Source organism: Nyctibius grandis, chromosome 3, assembly GCF_013368605.1.
Source record: "Nyctibius grandis isolate bNycGra1 chromosome 3, bNycGra1.pri, whole genome shotgun sequence".
In the NCBI taxonomy this organism is placed as follows: domain Eukaryota; kingdom Metazoa; phylum Chordata; class Aves; order Nyctibiiformes; family Nyctibiidae; genus Nyctibius; species Nyctibius grandis.
Window position 1 is genome coordinate 101,623,372 of NC_090660.1, and position 23,740 is coordinate 101,647,111.

Below are 23,740 nucleotides of genomic sequence, written 5' to 3' on the forward strand. Positions count from 1 at the left end.
GACAGTTACAAGCAGCCGCAGGAAGAAATATTCTCCTTCCTATTGCTTTTGTTCTTTCTGTTGTTGGAGCCCTCTGAGATGGGAGGCAGAAGAAGAATTACACCTCCTTTGTTCTCTCTTTTTCCTTGATGCTGTGCTTCGTTTCCTTTTGTTGTGCTAAAGGTTAGAGGAAGGAGAAAGTATTGTTACAGGGAATAAGGAGCTAGAGGTCTAAAGCAGTTGTGGACCCATTCATAACAGGCAGGAGACTAAGAATTATGAAGAAATGAAGCATCTGGGACTTATGCTTTCCAGGTATTTTTCTTGCAGTTATGAACATTGATTGTAACTGCAGAGGAAATGGCTGCTACTAGGACAGAGAGAAGAATCAATTTCTTTTTTATTTGGGGCTTTTTATTTGAAACTAATCAAAAGACCAGAACAACAGCATTTATAAAAGGTACCCAGAATAACAAAGAATCTTCTGTTGATTTCAAGTCACATCATACAGAAACTATTTCATTTCAGTAGCTTATAGTCATAGTGATATTGATCAAAGGCACCTGCAACTGTCTTGGTTGCACATGCACTGTAGTAATTATGCATGCAAATGAGGAAATTAGACATTTTTGTGGTTGATCACCAGTATAATTGCTATAACTGAATATACGATCATGGTAACTGTACACACAAATTACACATGCATTGTTTTAAAAACCAAGCATGCATTCATTGTCTCTATTTTGATAACGTCCTATGGAAACACTCCTCCACTGGAAACAATAACAAGTATTAACTGTTAAAAAGATGTACATTTATTCAACTGTCTATTGAACATTAAAAAAATATAACAATCCAGTAATTTTGTTTTCCAAGCTGATATATCAGCAAAATCTCACCGCTGTCATAAGATTTACCAACTTGAAAAGAATAAGACATTCAAACATAGCCTCTTATTCCTCCTTTTTATATGTATTTATTAACCTGTAACTTCATTAAGGTATTAAAGGATAGGTGATTATTTGAAAAAATAATGCATAGGATCAAAATTTTTAAAAAGAGCTGAGCTAAATTTCCATTAGCTCATCACAACTCTAATAGAGGTAATTGGAAATATTTTAAAATTTTTGGATTTTTATCAACCTAAACACTTAAATATACAGGATTTGATTATACTTCAGAAGAGTTGGTGCACTCAAACCCATACAAGGTATTTTTTTAAGGTACATAAACAACAACATGGAAAATATGTTTTCATCTCTCAAGCCCAGATTTTGATCCGTCCATATTAACATAAGGAACAATTTTGCTAGGGCAAAAGCATTTATTATTAAGTGTTTCAAATAATATGACAGAAGTAATAAAATATTTAGATATTGCTGTATTCTGGCAGATCACGGCGTAGTCGTATTGCCTTCAGCTTCTCTACTTTGATTTTTGTTCGCAACAGTTCTTCTTCCAGTTGCTGCTTTCTTTTCAAACCATCCCTTTTTTCTTGGACATAAAGACCAATTTTTCTTTGATTTTCTAATATTATTTGATGCTCTTCTTTCAGCATCTGTAACATCTGTGGGTCATAACCACACATTGGTCTGAAGCGTTCTCCCACCTCAAGCCTAAAAAACTCATCTCTTCTTGGTACAGGAGAGGGAGACATCATCACTCTCATATCAACTGAAGATACTGATGTTGAAGGAGACCTTTCCATAATATGCACCAGCTGGTGTTCTTCCTCTTGTTCTAAGTTCTCATTTTGCTGTGAGTCTATAATCAAAGAAGGAGGAGGTTTGACATCCTCTTCCGATTGCAACTCCATCATGACGGTCGCAGGATGGTGATCCAGCATTGCCTGTGGTGAACTGGTACCAGCAATTGTTTCTTTATCGATACTAGCACTAGAACACACAAAATCATATTTAAATAATCCATTAAAAACTTTTATTAAAACGGCGTAGCTGTAAGCAACCAAAGCTTCATTTGAAATACTACTCTTTGCTATCTAAGCCTGGGACTCTATTACGTGAACACTACCTGTACCCCTCCTTCTTTCCACCACATGTATACAGCCCTGTCTTACTCAGATTCTATGACTACAAAGGCAGTATAGCTGACAGAGACTATCCTGGTAGGCCCTTCTGAAACAGGATAAGCAAGAAGGGCTATTAGTGACAAATGAGAATAAAAACAAAGCAGTAGCAAGTGATGCAAGTGACAGAGGAAATACTTTATATATATATATATATATATATAATGTGACTTTAAAAGGGCATAAATTCAGATTGAGTGGACTGTGGCAGAATCATTTTCATCTCCCAAACTTATCCATCTCCTCCTAGTCTAATGTGTTGCCTGTTTCTGACTCATGCATCTAAGTATTTTGGGGTTTTTTATGCAAAACAATCACTGAATAAAATTACACAAAGAGCCTTGACCCTGCCAGTAGACTAGGGAATCAAGCTAATCCTTGCTCCTTCTCTTTGAATCAGTGATCCCAATATTTTTATGAAGTTTCAAGAGAAGACACAGAAATGCTTCCATTAAGAACAAGCTATAGTTCTGTGCTTTTCTGTTCGAAAGCACAACGCCCACTTGACTCATCTGTCTTTGTGTAAACCCCTGAGTCAGCAGCACCTCAAACCGTGATTTGACATTACGTTGGTTTTGATGATAATAATGGCTCAAGCTGTTCCTGCCACTTCTCTACCATCAGTTGTGTTTGAAACCCTACACTTCTGCACACCACTCCCTTAATCAAGTAATGCTTTTCTAAGCCAGATCAGCTTCTTGATCTATTTTACAGTACAGATCTACAAAGAATACTTTCAGAATGACTGGGAAGGCAGTATAGTGTAACGTGTGAACAGGAATACATTAACTTGGTACTTATACCGAAGACAGTGCATCATTAATTTGCACATCCTACTTCTTGTGTAAATGCACTAACTTCTTAATCAAAGGTGGCATGATCATCTCTTCTGCATCTCCCATGGTCTTCAAAACTCTTGGTTTAAAAGAAATAAGCAGTCATGGTTGCAATTTCCAAAGGACTCTGATCTAGTCTGCCATCCATTAACATGAAAGTGCAATTTCTACAATAAAAGAATGAAAGCTTCTCACTACTCCACTGTAAAAATGTTCAACAAGGTCAGGGCAATGTATTTTCCAAAAATTAATCCTGCCAACCACTCTAACTATTTTAACAAAAGATTTTTTTTTTTTTAAAAAAAAAAAGGTTCTGAAGCAGGTATTGAAAATAGACCTTTCATTTATTCCCCGAAGAAAATGCCAGGATAATCTTAATTCTATCGGCTGTTACCTGAGCTGACTATGGACTACCAATTATATCACCTTACTCCCTCCTCCTCATGCCACAAAGCTTCACCTTTTCCTATATACCTCTTTCTCACATTCCTTTTACTCCTCTCATTGAGCATCAGAAGTATTATCCTGCACACAAATTTTCACTTGTTTTCCCCAGTGCTGACTATAATTCTGGGTTTCCCCCTCTTCACAACTGCAGTTTCTAATACAGCTTCCCTCCTCCTTATTTGCTGGCTTCTGGCCAGCTTCTAGCCTGAGAAAAGTGGAAACAACCAGCAGGAGAAGCAGGTCATTCTGACAAAAGGAGAGAGAGAGAGAGAGAGAGAGAGAGAGAGAGAGAGAGAGAGAGAGCAGAAAGAGAGCAGAAAGAGAAAGTGAGAGAGGTTAAAGAGAGGAAAGGTAGGTAAGATTTAGTCTAACACAGACTAGAGCCTCCAAACAGTGAAAAATCCATCTCCTAAAGTGTAATCCACACAGAACTAAAAAATTACCAACTCTTCAGGTAACTCTGATGAGCTTTTCTCTTTTTTTTCTTACAGTCAATCTCTTAAAAGGAAAACAATTATTCAGCAAAGAGAGAAAGAAGGAATTGAGAAACAAAAGAGCCGCCTGTATGGTGGTTACTAATGTTGTTTCTGACAACTTGACTGAAAGAAAGACAAACAAAAGTTACCACAATTGGGGATGGTGTTTATAACCCTGCAGGCACCCATGATTCACCAGGTTTTGTTTAATCACAGCGAGCTAGAAATTGCTTAAAGGTGTGATTAAGAATTTGGATTCATTATAAATTGTATTTCCCTCCTGCAAAACCTAAGCCATAGCCTGGTGAGTTAAAACCCAATACAGGGTTTTGAAAATTAGGGTAAAATGCAACTCAGAGTTAAAATTAGAACTATCAAATAATAAAGTATTTGGGCAGGGGAAAAAATAATAATATAAATTATATTCTTTTCCTTCAGCACACAGTGCATTGGCTGTTCCTAGGAACAACCATTTTGGGTAAGCAGTAATCAAGTCAATGTTCTCAGAGCCATAAGGGACTGCAAAAAATGTTTAAATTGTAAGAGACAAACTATGGAGATCATTAGCTCTTAGTCATTCACGAAAAGCGGCAGCGCTTTTTATAAGCCGATCTACAAACCAAAGTTCTCACACTATTTTTTTTTCCTCCTTATAAAAGTTGGTAGTCAAGACACTGCAACCTTTATTAGCGCAATTAAAAGCCTCGTTTTGTTCCAGAGAATTCTTTGGAACAGTTCCTCCAGGGGCATTCACCAGGAGCAGCAGCGCAGCCCAGTTGCTTCAGACTTCTTTACGCAAAGGACCCACAACAGCATATTTTTAGAGCATCTGGCGTGTTGGGATTTAGACAATTGTTACCATTCAGTTCAACCAGTGGCACCATGAATCCAATTCAGCGTGTGTGCGCATGCCAGCTTTTCTTAGAGTGTTACGCTGCTGCACCGACTATCAGTGGATCTGATTAAAATACAGAAAGTTCGCTTCCCATTAATTTGCTTGGGAAAATAAGAAAAAAGAGCTTTCTAAGGGTTGCTGGGGAGTTACTTGACTTTTTTTCCCCCTCCTCCCTAGCTTAGTTTTTGTATCTGGAGGAACCAAAACCTGACCCAGGCATTTTTTGATCCCTCAAGGACCAATACAGAACCAGCAGAGTGCTGCAAGTCAGATATGAGGGGCATTAGCCAGCTGTGGTAGAAAGCCTGCATGCTGCCTGCCTGTATTATGTCTGGCTCAAATCTAGACAGTGTGTCTCACTTTACTGAACAGTAAAACAAAAAAAACACCTACAAAACAAGAAAACTTCTAGTGCTGTACCTCTCAGTTTCTCTCTGTATTTAAACTACCTAACGTAGGATACAGAACTGCTTGGAGTTTAGACTGCAATTAGCTTTGCTCCAGTTTCAGGGAACCGCTGTCAATGCAAGAAAAGTATAATTTAAAAAAACATTTGCACTCACAAAGGCACTGTAGTGTGGGGAGACAAGTTTTTTGTTTAAAGGATTGAGATCAGTTAAAACATAACATGCAAACATCAGAGTAAATGAGAGAAAAAAGGTGTATGAGTAAGGTTTCTTAGCTCTGTGAACTAACTTTATTAAAAATCCTATATAAACTGTATAGTTCCATATGTTGCAAAATGACTGCAGTATTACCTTAAATGGAGGAGAATAGCCATCACTTTGCCAGTGTTTGAATAATCTGCCTATTAAAAGGTAGGGGAGGGGTAGAGGTTGGAGCTACTGTTTCTCTTTGATTCTCTCTTAACCCTCACTTTCCAGAGTATGACAAAGACTCTGAAACAGGCTTTGAAAGAGAGCTGAAAAAACGAATGCAGTGCTAAGTCACAGTAAAGCTTCCCACAACACAAAAGCAATATTATTTTGTCATTGTTCCCCATGTGGGGATTTTCTCTGCTAAACGTTTCCTTGAGGAGCCTGAAGACAAGCAAAGCGTTACAGAGTAGATAGGAGGCGCCATAATTTTCATTCAGTAACAAAATAAAAAGAATCGTCTCACCTTTGAACACCGCTCCTGTCTCTTAAACACACATTGGAAATCTGTGGAATCATCTCCACAACTTTCTTGGTTGGCTCGGAAATGCTGCTTTTAGAATCTGAGTGAGTCTCCTTTTGCTGCAATAGCTCCTGTTTGGCATATTCTTTGAGCCTCTTGTACAGCGTGCGCAGGCCCTGTGCAGTACGAGGAGGGCGATCTACTCCGATGGCATTGTAGTTATCAGCTATGATATCCCAGCATTTGTTTTTTTCCACTATTACAGAATGCTTATTGGTATGTTCCTCGAGAATTTTAACGTATGGCTTCACGAGTTTTAGCAAATCGAGCTTTTCAGATAAGGTAAAATTAGAAGATCTGGCCTTCCCAACCATTGTTACCTCTGAATTAAGGAAGCCGTTTCTGAAGCCACCATGCAGTCCCTAGCTCTGCTCAGCTCTTTTTCGCAAACAGAAAAAGATCAGGCTTAACTAGGCTAGTCTCATTTAGGCCCACGCCTACAAGGGAGGGTTTATTAAAATTCCTTCAGCTTAAGCTGACGCAGGTTCAGGAAATCTGCTTAAGCCAAGCCTGACCTACATAAGGCTTCAGACTGAAGAAGACGAGAAGAAACGCGCAAAATACACTTTTGTACGAAGAGACCAGACATACGCAGGATTTAAGAACATAAAGGTTTAAAGATTAGCACGTTACCCAGCTAAAAATTACCTAATTTAGCTTGGGTAACAAGCTCTGACACATCTCCCTAGCTCTGTCACACGTATCTCAAACTGAAACCGCGCTGGAGATGATTTTACATGTAACGGCGTCCCAAAAAAAAGCAACGAATGCTTTGTGAAACGCGCTCAGCGTTACGGCGAGCGGGCGGCGTACGCGGGCGGCGGGGGCGGGCGGCGCGGCCACCGCGCTCCTCACGGAGCCGCCGCCGCCATTTGCCCGCCGCTGCTCCCGCTGTCAATCAGCGGCGGCACGGCCCCCAGCCGGTTAGGTTACACCCGGGCGCGGGAGCGCAGTAAAGCTGAGCTTCTCCGGCACTCGGCAGCGCGCTCCGGCTACCTGCCTGCACGGGGGCTTCTTAAAGAGGCCGCTTCTCTCGGCGGCCGAGCCGCCACCGCCAGCGGCAACGGCATGCCAGCGAGCAAGCCCCGGACGCGGCCGCGCCGGCACGGAATCGGCTTTTTATTGTACCTTCGGCCGCCTTTCAGCGCCGGTGCCATCGCCCCGCGGCCCGCCGGGGCCGAGAGACGGCGCGATCCAGCGCTGGGGCTGCGCGCCATAAAGGCTGCCGGCCGCCGCGGCAGGTTTACCCAGTGCGTTACAGCGTGCGGATACTGGGATTGTCATAACAGCCACCAGGAAACAACCTGCCTCCATAATAATGCCTCCAGGCATTCTTTCGGGATAAAAGTCTCATTTTTATTAACAAGATGTGCATGCTGTGCACGTGCATTTCTAATGTTTGCTCGAAAGCATACCACTTTAAATCACATCTTCACATAAAAATGCACGCAAGGCTCTGTGGTCTAAACTAAATCAACAAATCGGAGAAACAGAAAAACCTGCAGATGTAAGGAAAGGTGCTCTCAAGTACAAAAGGCAAAAACTAAGTTTAAAAAACGACGTACACGGCTGCAAGAGTCCAGAGAGTGGAAACAAACACCATTTGAGACAGTGGCAGCAGCTTCTCAAGCTTAACATGTTCAGCCTTGAAAACAAGGGAGCCTGGAAGGGGGGTGAAGGAAAGAGAAATCTAATTATAGTTTGAAATATCTTAAGGCTATAAAGATCTAGGTGTAAACTTGTTTGCTCTAAGGGGAAAAAAACTCAAAGCAGACACAAGCCATATTCAAAACAAGAAATTCAAACTAAACAAAGGGAGACTTTTAACTGCTAAAAATCAATTAGCAGTCAGAATAACAAGCACATTTGCCACCATTTCTGAGACTTGGCTTGTCCGTACCACCTAACAAAATTGCGATCAGTCCACTTTGCTGGAATTGCTTTCAAACCAAGATTAAATAAAGCATTTTAGAGTCTGAAGCCCATTACACTAGAATTTGACAAAAAATACTCCTGTGGTTAGAAGCACTGTATGAAAACCATCACTTTTGAACACCTAATCCTTCCCTATTTCCCCACACTTTGGTCTTTACCAATATTAAGAATAGAAAGCTGGTGGTTATCTTTTTTAAATTGATGCACTTGGTTATTCTTCACTGTCAAAAAAATAAAAATAAAAAAGGAATATGCCTCAGGTAATTTAGGCTGCTGGCAGTATCCGAACTGAGTCTCAGGCGAGCCTACGTTGCACCCTCTGATGTTGAAGCAGTTTCCGCAGTGCCCAGTCTCTTGACTTTTTAGTGACAAAAAGAAAGAAGCCAGTGTTAGGCTGTGTGACTGAAGGCTCCTCCACACAGACACAAAGGAGCACAGATGAACAGCGTCAGGCAGAGGAACCCCAATAACCCAAATGAAAGAAACCGAGCCTCAGTCTGTCTGCTCCCAGGGCTGTCAGAAACACGAGCAGCCCCATGGGCCTGGGCTGAGACCCAGGCAGAGAGTCCACGGGAAAGGCTCTCTCTAGATAACCTTGCAGACTGTAGGAGGGGGTTACTGCCCACTGGGGTGTGGGATTCATTAAGAGATGCCAGGAAGAGTATTTTGGGATTGCAAAAGGCATACTATAGGATATTTAGAGGAAGAAACAAAGGCAAGAAAAGGGAGAGATGAAAGTGGTTTGGGACAGAACAAGCATAGGAAAATACTGGGGGGAAAAGGGATAAAAAGGGCCACGTGCATGTAAACAGGTGGCTGTTCAGTACAGTCGTCCAGCCAGGCCTTGTGCCTGATCACTGCACCGTGCCCTATCTTCTTGTTAAACTACACTTCCAACTATTTTCCTGGGTGAGGGGAATCTCTACATGCATGACTGCATAGAAGCATACATGACAGCAACTGGAGTTGTACCATGGGTCACAGGGGTCTGGGTGCTTGGGGTGCCAGCAAGCAGAGGGCAGAGCCCATGCATACTGCCTGGGTACATGCGTCAGTGTGCAATCACTGGCAAACACCACACTGGACTAGCCAGCAAGTAGACTTGGGAGCCAAGAATTGGAGCAGCCATGAGTCTGGGCCAGATACTGGAGAGACCAGAAGGTCTGAGATTTGGCTACTGGAGGGACCAGAACACCTGGGGACTGGCCACTGGCAAGGTCATAAATCCGGATCAGCTGCCAGAGAGACCCAGTGAAGGTTTGTGAGGTAACTGGGAGACCAGGGGATCCAGGGACCAGCTACTGAGCAAAATAAGAGTCTAAGGCCACTTGCTGGAGGGATACATATTGTATGCGTATGTATTTTCCACAAACAGGTTTTCATCCCAGTCAGCCAGTGAAGGGAAAGGATGAGGCCATTGATACTGCTTGTGTTTGCGTGAGTGCTAAGTTTTCTGTACGGCTGGCCATATATATATGTACAGTGTGTACATGTGCTGTGTGCCTCCTGGAAATACATCCTTGTAGACCTGGCCACAAGGAGCTGCAGCAGTCTCCTCTATACTGGGCTACCAGATGCAGCAACTCCTAATATAGATCTATCTAAACTTCTATTACTCTATCACCTTACTGCTTAATGTTGCTAGAGAGACCAAGTTTCCACACTAATGCAATTATAGCAAAATACCACTACAAAGATTTCTTTTGAGCAAGTACCTGAAGGAATCAGTCTGAATTACATATCGTTCTGCAGGAGTGTAAAATAACCCTTGTAAAAATGAAGGTGGCTGCCAACCATGATTTTTTTCCTACCTTTTTTTCCCCCCCCCTCCTTTTTAAAATAGCTCTGCTTATCAACCTAAGGTCATAGCAGTACTTGGATGAGAAATCACAGGTGAGAAGCCTGGATATTAATGTTACATATAGACTTCTTTGAGCTAAAACGATAGGTGTAGTTCCAAGACAATTACAAAAAAAAGAAATGTTGCCACAGTCCACTCTTTATCCTACACATTCCACCGACGCTAGCACTTATGCCACACAGTGCACAGCCCGTTCAGAGAGATGATCCAGCTACAGACTAATCAATTTTTTTTGCAAGCATAGAGTTTAATAATTGGTTTAAGTCAACATAAGTGTGGGACATTGCCAGAACAGGAATTTCTGCCTCCCCCCAGCTCCATCATGTTCCTGCCCCTTCACTGTGCTGATACGAGCACTCACAAATCTTCTGAGCAAGTCAGATCAGAGAACTGATTTGTCTGCAAATTAATAATTTTCTCTGAGCTGGGTTGGTTTTAACCAATTCCCTGATCCAGTGTGCCACGGGACAAATAACTCACACAGAAGAAATACATTGAAAAAGCTTCTTCAGACTCTATCTGGATAATTTTAGGAATATGGTTTGCAATGCACCCTACAAAAACTTGTATTAGCATAACTGAGGGGACAGCAAACCACAGGTAGCAGGGAGGAAATTCTGGTCACTGCTGAAGAAAATAGCTATGCATGCACCTCTCGCATCACTTCACTGACTCCTATACCCCCTGTTTTAATCCTATGCACAAGGTACAGATCATTTTTCCTTCATATTTTCAAGGTGGAATTCACTAATCTACTCAGAATTCTGAAAAGAAGAAAAGACTTGGATTCAGCTTTTTTTTTTATTTGCTTGTTTGTTTCCTTTAAAAAAACCCCAGATGCTTCCCCAATTTAAATGTTAATATTTAAAAACCCAGTTTTCAAAAGTGGATGAAATCTTCATATTCGGAAGTTCATGAAAAGTGGGAGCTGTGAGAGTAGATGAGAGTATTTTTCAAGGGAAAGGAAAATCAGCATGATTATTCAAAAACTGAGCAACGGCCCCTTGCTAAGGTTGCAGAACTTCAACAGTTGGGAAATAAGACTCAAAACTACAGGTAACGGGTAAGTTCAGGTTTTTGCTGTGGAAAAGTCTAGAATTAGTACCAAAAAAATTATATAAATAGTGCATCCCGGAGAGCTAGCAAGAGATGAATGAATCACAGCTATAATACAGTCAGGGATTAATGTAGCCCAATGACTATGAATTGCTGCAAAGCTCAATGGGTCCAAATTTTACAAGTGACAGATTTGTATCATGGCCGATAACTGCATCAAGTGGTCCATGTAAATTTAGGCACATTATGAGACAGAACACCGTGTAAAGGAGAATGTCTTAAATCAAAGGAGCATCTTGAATGGAAGGATAAGAAGGATCCTTTGTCACACAGAACTGAGGAAGAATCTCTCTGTGACAGACTTTAAAAAAATCACTATAACGTACATGATTCAAAGACAAAAAACATTTGAGAATTAAGGATGCCCTAAGAAAGAACATATCTTGAAAGATGTCATTTGGATCAGACAGCAAACTCGAATGTTGAAGGGAATGACAACGGCTTAAGTGAGTCAGGCCAGGACCTTCTAGTGCAAAAAATACCAAATCAACAGATAAAGAATTGCTAAACTCTGTTAAGAGTGGTAGCCCCAGAGTAAGTCTGAAGAACATCTGTTCTTATTTAAATAATGTGCAAGCAAACTAGCTCTGCAGGCACCTGGGTTTAGCATTTGCAATCACCTAAGAGCCTGAAAATCGTAAGAACAAGAGGACGATTGCAAGATCCGAATCAAAGCTGAAGTGAAACCCTGATATCCCTGTGCTTACGAGAAACTGTAAGAAGATTCAGCAGCTAGGATGGGCAACGTTACACATCACTGAATATAGCGGCGTATACTGGCAGTGGAAACATTTGGCAAGTATTGAGGCAGTTGCTCACTCTTGCAGATGAATTTGGCAGCTGCATAAGATGACTTGAGAGTGTCTATAGGTAGTAAGGGCTGCAAAAGTTCCATTAGGTCATCATATAGTCCTCTTTACTGACAGGACAGCAAGGCAGTGCCAAGTCATTTGATCTGCCTGTCTTAAGAGCCTGCTGCAGCAAAGGGTGGGTGAGAAAGTTTTCAACTCCAAAGGCCTCTCATAGGGACAGTTGTTTCATGGGTAATCTCCAAAAGCAAGGGTTGCAGGCATTATTCATGTTATTCAAAGTTTTGTGAGCCAAAAGTTGCAAGACAAATTCAAATGGAATTTACTGTGCTTTAATACATTATCTCCAGACATTTTAGAGACATTAAGATTTAGAAACATTTAGATAATTTAAGTTGTGTTTCAAATAGCTTTCACAGAATCACACAGAATCACAGAATGTTAGGGATTGGAAGAGACCTCGAAAGATCATCTAGTCCAATCCCCCTGCCGGGGCAGGACTGCCTAGATCATATCACACAGGAACGCGTCCAGGCGGGTTTTGAATGTCTCCAGAGAAGAAGACTCCACAACCTCTCTGGGCAGCCTGTTCCGGTGTTCCGTCACCCTCACCGTAAAGAAGTTTTTCCTCATATTTATGTGGGACCTCTTGTGTTCCAGCTTGCACCCATTGCCCCTTGTCCTGTCAAGGGATGTCACTGAGAAGAGCGTGGCTCCATCCTCATGACACTTGCCCTTTACATATTTATAAACATTAATGAGGTCACCCCTCAGTCTCCTCCTCTCTAAGCTAAAGAGACCCAGCTCCCTCAGCCTCTCCTCAGAAGGGAGATGTTCCACTCCCTTAATCATCTTCGTGGCTCTGCGCTGGACTCTCTCTAGCAGTTCCCTGTCCTTCTTGAACTGAGGGGCCCAGAACTGGACACAATATTCCAGATGCGGCCTCACCAGGGCAGAGTAGAGAGGGAGGAGAACCTCTCTCGACCTGCTGACCACACCCCTTCTAATCCACCCCAGGATGCCATTGGCCTTCTTGGCCACAAGGGCACACTGCTGGCTCATGGTCATCCTGCTGTCCACTAGGACCCCCAGGTCCCTTTCCCCTACGCTGCTCTCCAACAGGTCTGCCCCCAACTTGTACTGGTGCATGGGGTTGTTCTTGCCCAGAGGCAGGACTCTACACTTGCCCTTGTTATAATTCATTAAATTTCTCCCCGCCCAACTCTCCAGCCTGTCCAGGTCCCTCTGAATGGCTGCGCAGCCTTCCGGCATCTCAGCCACTCCTCCCAGTTTTGTGTCATCAGCGAACTTGCTGACAGTGCACTCTATTCCCTCATCCAAGTCATTAATGAATATATTGAATAGAACTGGTCCCAGTACCGACCCTTGAGGGACCCCGCTAGACACAGACCTCCAACTGGACTCTGTCCCATTGACCACCACTCTCTGGCTTCTTTCCTTCAGCCAGTTCACAATCCACCTCACTACCCGATCATCCAGACCACACTTCCTCAGTTTAGCTGCGAGGATGCTGTGGGAGACCGTGTCAAATGCTTTACTGAAATCGAGATAGACCACATCCACAGCTTTACCATCATCTATCCACCGGGTAACATCCTCATAAAAGGCTATCAAGTTGGTTGAGCATGACTTCCCCTTGGTGAAGCCATGCTGAGTGCCCCTAATGATCCCCCTATCCTTGATGTGCCTAGAGACAGCACCAAGGACAAGTTGTTCCATCACCTTTCCGGGGATGGAGGTGAGGCTGACCGGTCTATAGTTACCCGGGTCCTCCTTCTTGCCCTTTTTGAAGACTGGAGTGACATTCGCTTTCCTCCAGTCCTCAGGCACCTCTCCCGTTGCCCACGACTTAGCAAAGATGATGGAGAGTGGCCTAGCAATGACTTCCGCCAGCTCCCTCAGCACCCGCGGGTGCATCCCATCAGGGCCCATGGATTTATGGACGTCCAGATTGCTTAATTGGTCCCTGACCCAGCCCTCATCAACCAAGACAGATTCCTCCTCTATCCTCCTCTTTCATTTCACTTGATTTTTTTCTCATCTCCATCAACACTTTTACCATCAATTTTGTACTTTCTTGTTCTTACCCTTGCTGTACCTGAACCTCTCGGACCACTCCTTTCCTTTCTCCTGCACAATTATTTCTAAACATTTCTAAACCTCTGTCCTGTACTGGGGTTGGGGAGAACAAGGGGAAGCTTTACCTCTTTTTTTCTGCATCTATTTCTGTGATCACCATCTAGCAGGTATTAACTTCTAACATCTAACAGTTCTTGAAACTGTTGCAAGAACAAGGGTGCATGTATCTCATGACAAGCACAGAAAACACAGCAGTTAATGGTATAATTATTACCTTTACACCACTCATTGAAACTAATCTGAATTACACATGGCCTACTCCAGAGCTCTTATCAGCTAAAATTCCAAGCATAAAAGCTAACTACACTTCCGTCCCCTCTGCTGATGTAAGGCATTCTCTCAACCTTTAGCCCAATGAAATGGGAAATTAGACAATTAAAATGCACCCCATGCCAAATTTTAAAGAATTTATCTTCATCTCAGTCTGACATTCCAGGGCCCACACATTCAGATCTGTAACCATCCTTCAAACTAAGTTTGCCTTAAAGCTACAGGACTCTAAATTATAATACTAAGTGACTATACAGCACCATGAATTAGCTCTTCACTTTATAAGTCACATTCTTAAAAAAAAGAACAGCTAAGAGCACCATTCTTTACAAATTCGGAAGTGCGTCCGGTTCCTAATACATGCTTGTATCTTCTCTGATCCTCTCTTCCAACATGCTTTTTGATGACTGATCAGAAACAGCTGAGAAATACAGAAAGATTTGAAAGTATGACTTTCTCAGGATATTTTGCTTAAATTCTTAAATCCCCATTAGCAGGGTAGCCTCTAGAAAAAGAAACGGTGTAAGAAAAGCCAAGTTTCTGGAATTCTTCCATCTTTTCATAGAGATGAAAATTTTGGAGATTGTGCTTTTAAATACTAACCTCAAAAGAATTCCCCATGCATTATTGCCTGCATTTGACATAGGAGCAGCTTTCTCCATTCTTCTAATTTTGCTCAGCGGATATTTTGAGGACAGTGAGATAACCATCTTATCACTATCCTGTTGATTTCAGGAAAGTCATATTGTGACAAAGCTGCTGTTTCAGGGGAAAACTTAAGGCCCAAAGCCAAAAGCTGGGACTGAACTCTAGTTACGCTGGCATGGCAACAAAGGGCATCCAAACAATGAGCATAGCCACAGAAAGATTTGGCAACTATCTTTGAAGGGATCCAGGCCAAGTCTGTATTAATACTCATGATAGCTCAAAAAAACCTTCCAGTTCCTTTCAGTAAGGCATTTCTTATCCCTCCACCTGATACCTACATTCTCTCCATCTTTCCTTAAATCCACCTTTGTATCTATTGGAGACAGGAGAGCTGGGGCAGAAAAAAAAACAACACCCACACCCCAAACTAGGACTTTCCAGAGGGTGGGAGACTGGAAAAGAAGAACATCTGAGAAATTTAGAATAGCCATGTATTTCTCTTTTGCCCATCTTCACTCCTTACACACACACACAACCTGATAATAAATTTTGATAATCAAGAAGAAAATAAGAAGAAACTATGTGTACAACTTCCCTCAGAATGAATGAATAAACTGAAAGAATTATTACTGCTAAACCTGAATCCTTGAAAATAGTCTCTATACAGAGTATTTCCTAAGTTCCTAATTTTTAAATTTACGGTATTAGTTAATTTCATTTTCTATATACTGCAGACTATATACCATGTGTTTGCATGCAACTCCCGGGAGCTAAATTATAATAAGTATATTGGGATACTAAGTTCATATCCCAACATATCCCCTGCCACCCCTTGGAAAGGGAAGTTTGCTTTATATCTGCAGTTTCAAAATTAGGTCTCTGTCTCTGCACAAGAGTATTTAAGTCTTTTTTTCCTTGTTTACAAATTTTAATTTTCAGTAACTTAACAAGTTAAAGAAAAATGCATAAAACATTATCTTTACATGCAGGACAGCTCTCTTCAGTAGTGGATATATCACTACTCAAAAGTAAAGAACCTAGAAACGTATATTTTTTTCATTGTAAAGAAGCAACGACAGTTCCATTCAATAGGCAAGTTACTACCACAAAACTTCCACTTTAATTCCTCCAACTTTTTGGAAAATGTTGGATATCTTACATCTAATATAACTCTGGTTTTCTTTATTTTCTGACTACGTAATACCCTTCTGATTTCTGGTTTCCTTCCCCTCTCCTTCATTATCTCCATGAGTTCAAATACATGTATCAGAGCACACTTAACTAGGACAAATGAAAAGTATATTTCACTGTCAATTCACTGCTCTTTTCTCAAATGTGTGAATATCCTGGTTATATCATCTGTCATTACATAAAGCCTAGTTATTCACATGACAGCAAGATATGATCATATCAAATTATAAATTATGTTGTACTAACTGGGGAAATATCACACCAGAATTAAGCAAGTTTGGATTTGTTTTACAGCAGCCTACTATACTGCATTGCAGATAGCTACCCTATGCAGGAAAGCAGCTTTGCAGTTGCTGAACGTTATACGATATGTTGCCTTTGGTGGTGAAGCTGGTGTAAGTTCCTTCTTCGCATCTCACTCGTGGTTGCTGATTCTGCTACCACAGTGTATCTTACCGCTCAGCTGGTGGGCGGCCCAAATTCAAGGTGAGTAACAGTGGTTAGGGATGTGAACTTCAACAGGCCAGTGTGTCACGTAAGCACACTATACTCTTTTGCTTGCTTTCAGTCTATGGCAACTGACTCCACATTATCTGACTATTGCTACAATCCAACAGTGGTTTCTCCACAGATAGACTTAAAAGAAGTAGGGAATTCATGGCTGTGGCACTTGGTGCTTCTGAGTACAGAAATAGAAGCTCTTGAGGACAGTGTTCTGCTCGGTACATAGTTCTGGTCACTTCCACACAGAAGGTGGTGAATCTATCGGAAGAGGAAGGCAAAAGAAAAAAAACACCCCAAAAAACCCTGAAGAGTCATGGCAATGTCAGACTAAAGATCCTCTCATCTTTTTTTTTTTAAGTCCTGAGAGCTTTGAACATTTTAAGATTACAGTAGTGAAGTTACTTTGCTAAAATGCTGTTCCCTGCTCTGCTGTCATACCAGCTTCATGCATAACTGTAAACAATGCATGACCACAGCCAAGGGGAAACCTGAGTGTGCATCACCAGCTCGGCAAATGCTAGGGAAGGTCTTATGCCAGCAGCAGAGTAGAAGACATCATCTCACATCCCAAGGAAGAGCATCAAGCAAAAGGTGTCATCCTCACGAGATGCTAGAGAGTCCCAAAGCTGCAGACCAGAACATGCAAGCCATCTAGGACTAAATAATTACAGAAGTCAGTGAGAAGTCTACCTGCAACACGTTGACTGCTGGACAGTGGGTTACTGGGCCAATACGTGACAATTTGTATGTATACCCACCACCACTGATGTATAAATGAACACTTCTGGAACCAGTGTCAGATCACAGATATGGACAATTTCTCTTCTGATACATTTACATCAATATAGTTTTCTTAACCAATCCCCATCTCATGAGATGAACTGATCAAACAGGTACAGATGACACCTAAACAGTAAAGAAACTATCCTGAATTGAGAAATGGCTTGTCTATAAATTTGTCCATTCACTATTATAAACTGTTCTGTCTATAACACTGCAGGGAGAAGGAGGTAATTTTAAATCATGAAGAGATAGCAAAGTAATTTGATACCATTTCAAATAAGAAACTGTAACAAAATTTACAAACTTTTACAATCTAACTTGCAAACAATACAGTATTAAATTATATGCACTCAGGCATCCAGTAACACCTTAGTTGTATTAAAATGAACTTGGTAACTATTAAGAGCTACAGATGTTTATGCAGTATCTTTTACCCAAACTGCTTTACCAACTGTTCATAAAAACATTTGAGGGGCCCACTGAACTGCAGCTATACATGCAGCTCCACCACTAAAATAGACGGTAAAAATACTCCTGACAGAAATATCTTTTCCAGTTCAATCTGTGAAGTGAAATAATAGAAATGAATGCAGTAACAGAAATTACAATTAATACTTGTACTTTTGCACATATTGAAGTAATTCTAGCAATAATATGCTTCATTATGAGATGTCAGGCCTGAATGTTTTTAGTTGTGTTATCTAGAAACCAAAAGTAGGCAGTTAAGACTGAAATCGAACAATACAACAAATCCTGAAAATAACATTTTTAATCCTCTGATTAAAAGTGATATGCAATTGATTGCTACTGTCATAACTGAACAAAAAGTGTGTTTTCTCTTATAGTATTCAAATTAATTGGTTAAGAGGGGTTTTATTCATATCAAGTAACAGGAGGTATCAGACTAACCTGTAACAATGTTCTAGAAAGCTGAAGGAGCCAACAAACATTCCTACTATGAAAATAAAACTGACTTAAATGAGCAAAGAGTCTAAACCTTATAGACCAGTGTATTCAGTAAACATTAACATTCCAGAGAAGCTAGAGAAAATATATTCAAAACTATATGCAAATAATACAGTCAATATCATAGGCATGAAAAACATTCAGAAACATATGTCGAGAGACATGGGGTGAACACATTAACCCTGTTATGAAATACAGTTACAATCTGTCTTCATTGTTAGCTCAAAGACAGTATTTGAGCATGACTTCTGACAAAGTTCCCCTTGGAAGACGCATTAACAGATGTCAGTGATGGATGAAAGACAAAGTACTCCTGAACGAAAAACCAAACCGGAGCTGAGCTGTAACAGAATAAAATTCTATACCGAGCTTTCCTGTTCACCTAAATCAGGTTCAAACAATGAAATCTCAGTCCAATTAGAATGTTGTGTCTACGTACGCAGGTGAAAGCGCCATTCATTTCCACACACGATATAGTAAGCCCAAAGGAAAAAACAGAGCAACATTCTCCTAGATTAAAAACACCAACAGAAAGCAAGCTGTAAACTTAGATAATAAGCATAAATTAAATTCATTATGTATGTTTTATACAAATAAAAAATATTTATTAAAAACGTTACGTTGACAAAGGCAGTGTAGGTAAAAACCTCAGTTCTGGCCAATCCCACTTACTAGCAACACTGAGGAGATACTAAGTACATACTAATCAGATACGAATCAGAGATCTGCCTGGCCATTGTTTCTTCAAATTTAAATTATTTCAAATTTTTTGTTATTGCTTATAGGTCCTCAGAATGTAATGAGGACAAGTAGAAACCAAGCACTTTTAAGAGCTGCAATAATATCCTTCCAAACACATTTATGATTTTGTTTTCAGTTACTGTTAAACAGCTTAGGAATGTTAAAGTAACTTTCATTTTTAAAGAGCGAGCAGACTTATCTGATAGAATTCTCTGGAGGCATGTGAGAAAAAGCACTAATGACAATGTCAAATAAATTACCCCCCCTCCACACATCTGTTGTCAGTGTCAACAAGTACTATATTCTGAATACAAAACAAAGGTACCAAAGAGATTGCTGTGCTCTTTGCCTCTTAAAAACAAGCAAACACTGATTCATAAAGCAGTAGTAAAGTTCATTTTCCTACAAAGATATGTATTTATGGAAATACATAATTTTCCACTATTCACAACTCATAATCACGATTAGTAAACTGCCTGTTGAACAGCACGTTCAATATCTTACAGTTCAAACTGTCTTAAAATTACAACACATAGGGAGGTTTCACTCACAACAGTTGCTACAATCTTATCAAAATGTCTTTAGAAATATCTCATCCCATAGAATTTCAGAGTCCCTTGCACTTTACTTTATTAGTGAAGTTTTAGGGAAAAGTTTCTTTTGAAAAGAAGCCTAGAAAAGCAAGTAATTATTTAAGCCAGATATGCTATAATTTTTAGATTGATGCTATCTCATCAAATCCTTACTTGTCTACTCTAGGAAATGGACACCATGTGTCAGATAAGTTTTTTTGAAAGAACACACAGCATTTTTGGGGCTGGGTTTCAGAAAGATTAGCTCTATGAACAGTGCAGTTGTCCAATGGTCCACAGGTGTTTCACAAGAATTTCAATGGAAACAGGGGTATTTGTTTATACATTCCACTGTGTAACAGAATAACTGCACTAGAATAACTGCAACAGAATAACTGCACTAGAAACCCAAACGCAGCAGCTTTGAGCATGATATAAAGCTAACAAGCAGTTTATCATCTGCATTAAATAATACGGAGATAATAAACCAAAATAATGCATACACACAGGCTTTTTCAAACTTTAAATTATTTTAATGCCCCTTTAACAGAGAAGTCATCTTTGGCTGCAGAGACTGGCAGTCAGATGGAATTCCATTACAATATTAATAATAATAAAAAATTCAAACTGACTCTAGTTTTCACAACTGGTTTCCATTACTTCTGAATTTCATACCACAAACAGCTTTGACAAAACAATTTCATTTCACACTACAAAGGAGTTTATGGTTTACACAATCTACATAATTGCTACATTAGCAGTAATGAATAGCAGACAAAAGTGACATAAAGGGCAGAAGCTGTCTTGGAAAATCTAAGTTAGTAAGAAATTACTTAAGACTTAACGGAGCCTCAATGCAGGATTGTTTTCACAGTACAGTGCTTGCATCGCCAGTGAACCTAATGACTATAACATTGACCTAAAATATCCTTATTTTATACCACATGTCATCGTAACTTTACGAAGACTTGCAGGGTTAGCCCCATTCTACACGCAGAAAGGCTTTGGCACAAAAAGGCTTGTTCAGTTACTCAAAAAGGTAGCAGCACAACATCAAGAGAAGCAGCTCACCCAGTCTCACTTGACAACTTTTTTGTTATTTTTTCTAACGTCATCACAGAGAACCCATATCAGCTGCACCCGGAATTCATGATACTGAAAAAGCATTTAGTATCTTCTCCAATTCACAACATTTTTTTGTTGGGAAGACTGCTGATTTCCCAGATTATTTTGAAAATAATTCCACTAGTTATCCTTCATGTGCACTGCTAGACAGAACCAGCAGACACAAATTTTTGCAGATGTACCTGTAGGGAAACAGGACCACTCAAACAACTTGTCCCATACACACTGAAAATTTTCTGCAAGTATGAGCTTCATCAGAAGAACTGGAAGTTACAGCATGCAGCAGATAAACACAAAAGCCATAAGACCAGAAGGACTTAAGACATAGAGGGAGGCTGAATTTTCCCACATCAGCTCTGACAAACAGAGTGTATATACCCTGGGTCACAGAACATGATAATGGCAGCATCCTCTCAGGGCTATCACAGGGGATCGATGAACCCCCATTTTCTGGGGGTGAAACCCAACAAGAAGAGTCAATGGGAAGGGCCCTCCAGAGCACATTACAGAATGAAGGGAGTTGCTGCTTACTGGGGCCTGGAACTCATAAGATGCTAGAAAGGGCATCTGGCAATTACACAAGGCTTATAATGAGATTTTTGAAGGAAAAGCAAACAAGCAAAAGGGACAGATGAAGGTGGTTCAGGGAAGAACATGCACAGGAAAATAAAAGGAAAAAAGCAGCCACTTTTAAACAGGTGACTGGTCAGTATGCTTGTCCAGCAATGCACTGCACCCCATTGCCCCAGTCTGTCGCATCTTATTAAATGACATTTCTAAATATTTTCCTGGGTGAAGGGACTCTATCACAGAATCACAGAATCATTTTGGTTGGAAAGGACCTTTAAGATCATCAAGTCAAACCATTAACCTAACACTGCCAAGTCCACCACTAAACAATACCCCTAAGCACCACATCTACACATCTTTTAAATACCTCCAGGGATGGTGACTCCACCACTTCCCTGGGCAGCCTGTTCCAATGCTTGACAACCCTTTCAGTGAAGAAATTTTTCCTGATATCCAATCTAAACCTCTCCTGGCGCAACTTGAGGCCGTTTCCTCTTGTCCTATTGCTTGTTACTTGGGAGAAGAGGCCGACCCCCACCCCGCTACAACCTCCTTTCAAGTAGTTGTAAAGAGCGATAAGGTCTCCCCTGGGCCTCCTTTTCTCCAGGCTAAACAACCCCAGTTCCCTCAGCCGCTCCTTTTGAGACTTGTTCTCCAGACCCTTCACCAGCTTTGTTGCCCTTCTTTGGACTCGCTCCAGCACCTCAATGTCTTTCTTGTAGCAAGAGGCCCAAAACTGAACACAGTATTCAAGGTGCGGCCTCACTCATGCCGAGTACAGAGGGACGATCGCTTCTCTTGCCCTGCTGGCCACACTATTTCTGATACAAGCCAGGATGCTGTTTTGTGTGCATAAGTGGGTATGGAAGTGTACATGCCCGCAGCTGGAGCTGGACCATACACAGGTCATAGGACCCAGGTACCTGATGTACCAGCAAGTAGAGAGGCCAGAGCCCATGCATACTGCCTGGGTACATGTGCTGGTGTGTGATCGCCAGCAAACACCAAGCTAGACTAGCTGGCAAGTAGAGTAAGAGGCTTGGGAGCCAAGTATTGGAGCAGCCAAGAGTCTGGGCCAGGTATTGGAGAGACCAGAGGGTCTGACAGTCAGCTACTGGAGACACCAGGAAGTCCAAGCAAGATACTGGAGAGATCAGGACATCTGAGGGTTGACTACTGGTAAGTCTAGCTACCAGAGACACACGTTTGTATGTACACATCTCTTGTGCATAAGGCAACTGGGAGACCAGTGGATCCAGGAGCCCACCACTAAGAAGACCAAGTGTCTAAGGCCAATTACTGGAGGGACCTATAGTGTGTTTTTACCTGTGGGAGCGCAGGTCTGAGTACCAGCAACTGGATGGGGAGCTGTGGGCCTTTGTAGTTTATATGCCCATGTGCCCGCAGCTGGCATGTCCAACAAATCAAGGAGCCAGATAGAACACCAAATAATGCCACCATTGCATGACCCTTATATTAGTATTTCATAGAAGTTTAGTAAGTAGCATATCATTCATGAGCTTTAAAATTCTCTTACGATACATGGTAGTAAATAAGAAAGAGCATCTTACCAGCTTCGGGCGTATTTAGTGTTTTCATTTCCGCCTTGTTACACTTATTAATGCTGAAACATGCTTTTGCAGTCTTTACTTTTCCAGTTGACTCCACGGACTGTGTAAAATTTGCATTTTCATTCTGGCCATGTATTTTAGAAAGCAATGAAGCACCTCCCTCTTTCTCATCTATCTGCAAAAGAGAAACAAGTTCACAATAGCATTTCCTTCATGCAGTTGAAGAGAAATGGAGAAAAGAGCAACAAGAAGGGATCTTAATAGATACTAATCCTCATTATCAAACTATTTGCATAAATATATACATCCCTACACAAATACATGCATCTCAGTGTTCACAACAAAAAGCGCATGCACACAATACCAAACACCAGTTGTGCAAGTAGTTTATGAATTGAATTTAATAGAAGTCTTCTGCAGATAAAATCAATAAAAATTGCGATGCTTTTTTTGGTTGCTATTAAAGGTTTCAAAGAAAGTTCCTTGCAGCAAAATTGCAAGTCAACGTACTGACATTTCATTACTAAGTAACTTGGTTTTTTAACTGCTTTTGCCAAAGCATTTCAAACATTTGAATCCAACAAAGCCCATGCCAAGATGCAATCCATACCTCAGCTAACTGAGAATTGTATTTGGGCTCAACACTGATTACTTTTATTTATTTGAAAAACACTTTTCTGCATCCACTTCACAGAGTGAGAGAAACCCACCTGAGAAGCACGATCAAATGTAGTAAGAGCAAAGGTATCAAAATCTATTCTGAACAGACTGATTATTTAAGCAGAGATTGTTTGTGGTAAGCTCAGATGCCATCTTTTAGTAACAACACTGTACAAATATACTTTTTAGTGCACTGTTCAGTTTACCTCCTTTAATTTCATTTCTTGGTCCATCTTCTTAGTTTCATTCTTGAGACAAACTGTGATACTTTTTCCTGGTGGTATAAACCTTGGCTTTTTGGCTACATTTCCCAGTACTTGACTTGGAGCTGCTGATCGCCTCATATTTAATTGTACCGCT

The 23,740-nt window shown here is 40.9% G+C and overlaps 2 protein-coding genes across 2 annotated transcripts in view; both read right to left on the reverse strand.

Moving 5' to 3' along the window:
• RAD54B (RAD54 homolog B) overlaps positions 1 to 23,740 on the reverse strand; it is a 65,695-nt gene that overhangs the window by 38,733 nt on the left and 3,222 nt on the right. The window contains exons 2-3 of the mRNA XM_068396175.1: positions 23,587 to 23,740; positions 22,721 to 22,895 (exon numbers count right to left, since the gene is read on the reverse strand). Coding sequence (XP_068252276.1) covers positions 22,721 to 22,895; positions 23,587 to 23,724 — 313 coding nt within the window. The 5' untranslated portion in view covers positions 23,725 to 23,740. The remainder of the gene's footprint in view (positions 1 to 22,720; positions 22,896 to 23,586) is intronic.
• Positions 392 to 6,680, reverse strand: FSBP (fibrinogen silencer binding protein). Its single transcript, XM_068396177.1, has 2 exons — positions 5,842 to 6,680; positions 392 to 1,874 (listed from the first exon to the last, which is right to left on the reverse strand). Exons 1-2 carry the CDS (start codon positions 6,210 to 6,212, stop codon positions 1,349 to 1,351), a joined length of 897 nt encoding a protein of 298 aa, XP_068252278.1. The 5' UTR covers positions 6,213 to 6,680; the 3' UTR covers positions 392 to 1,348.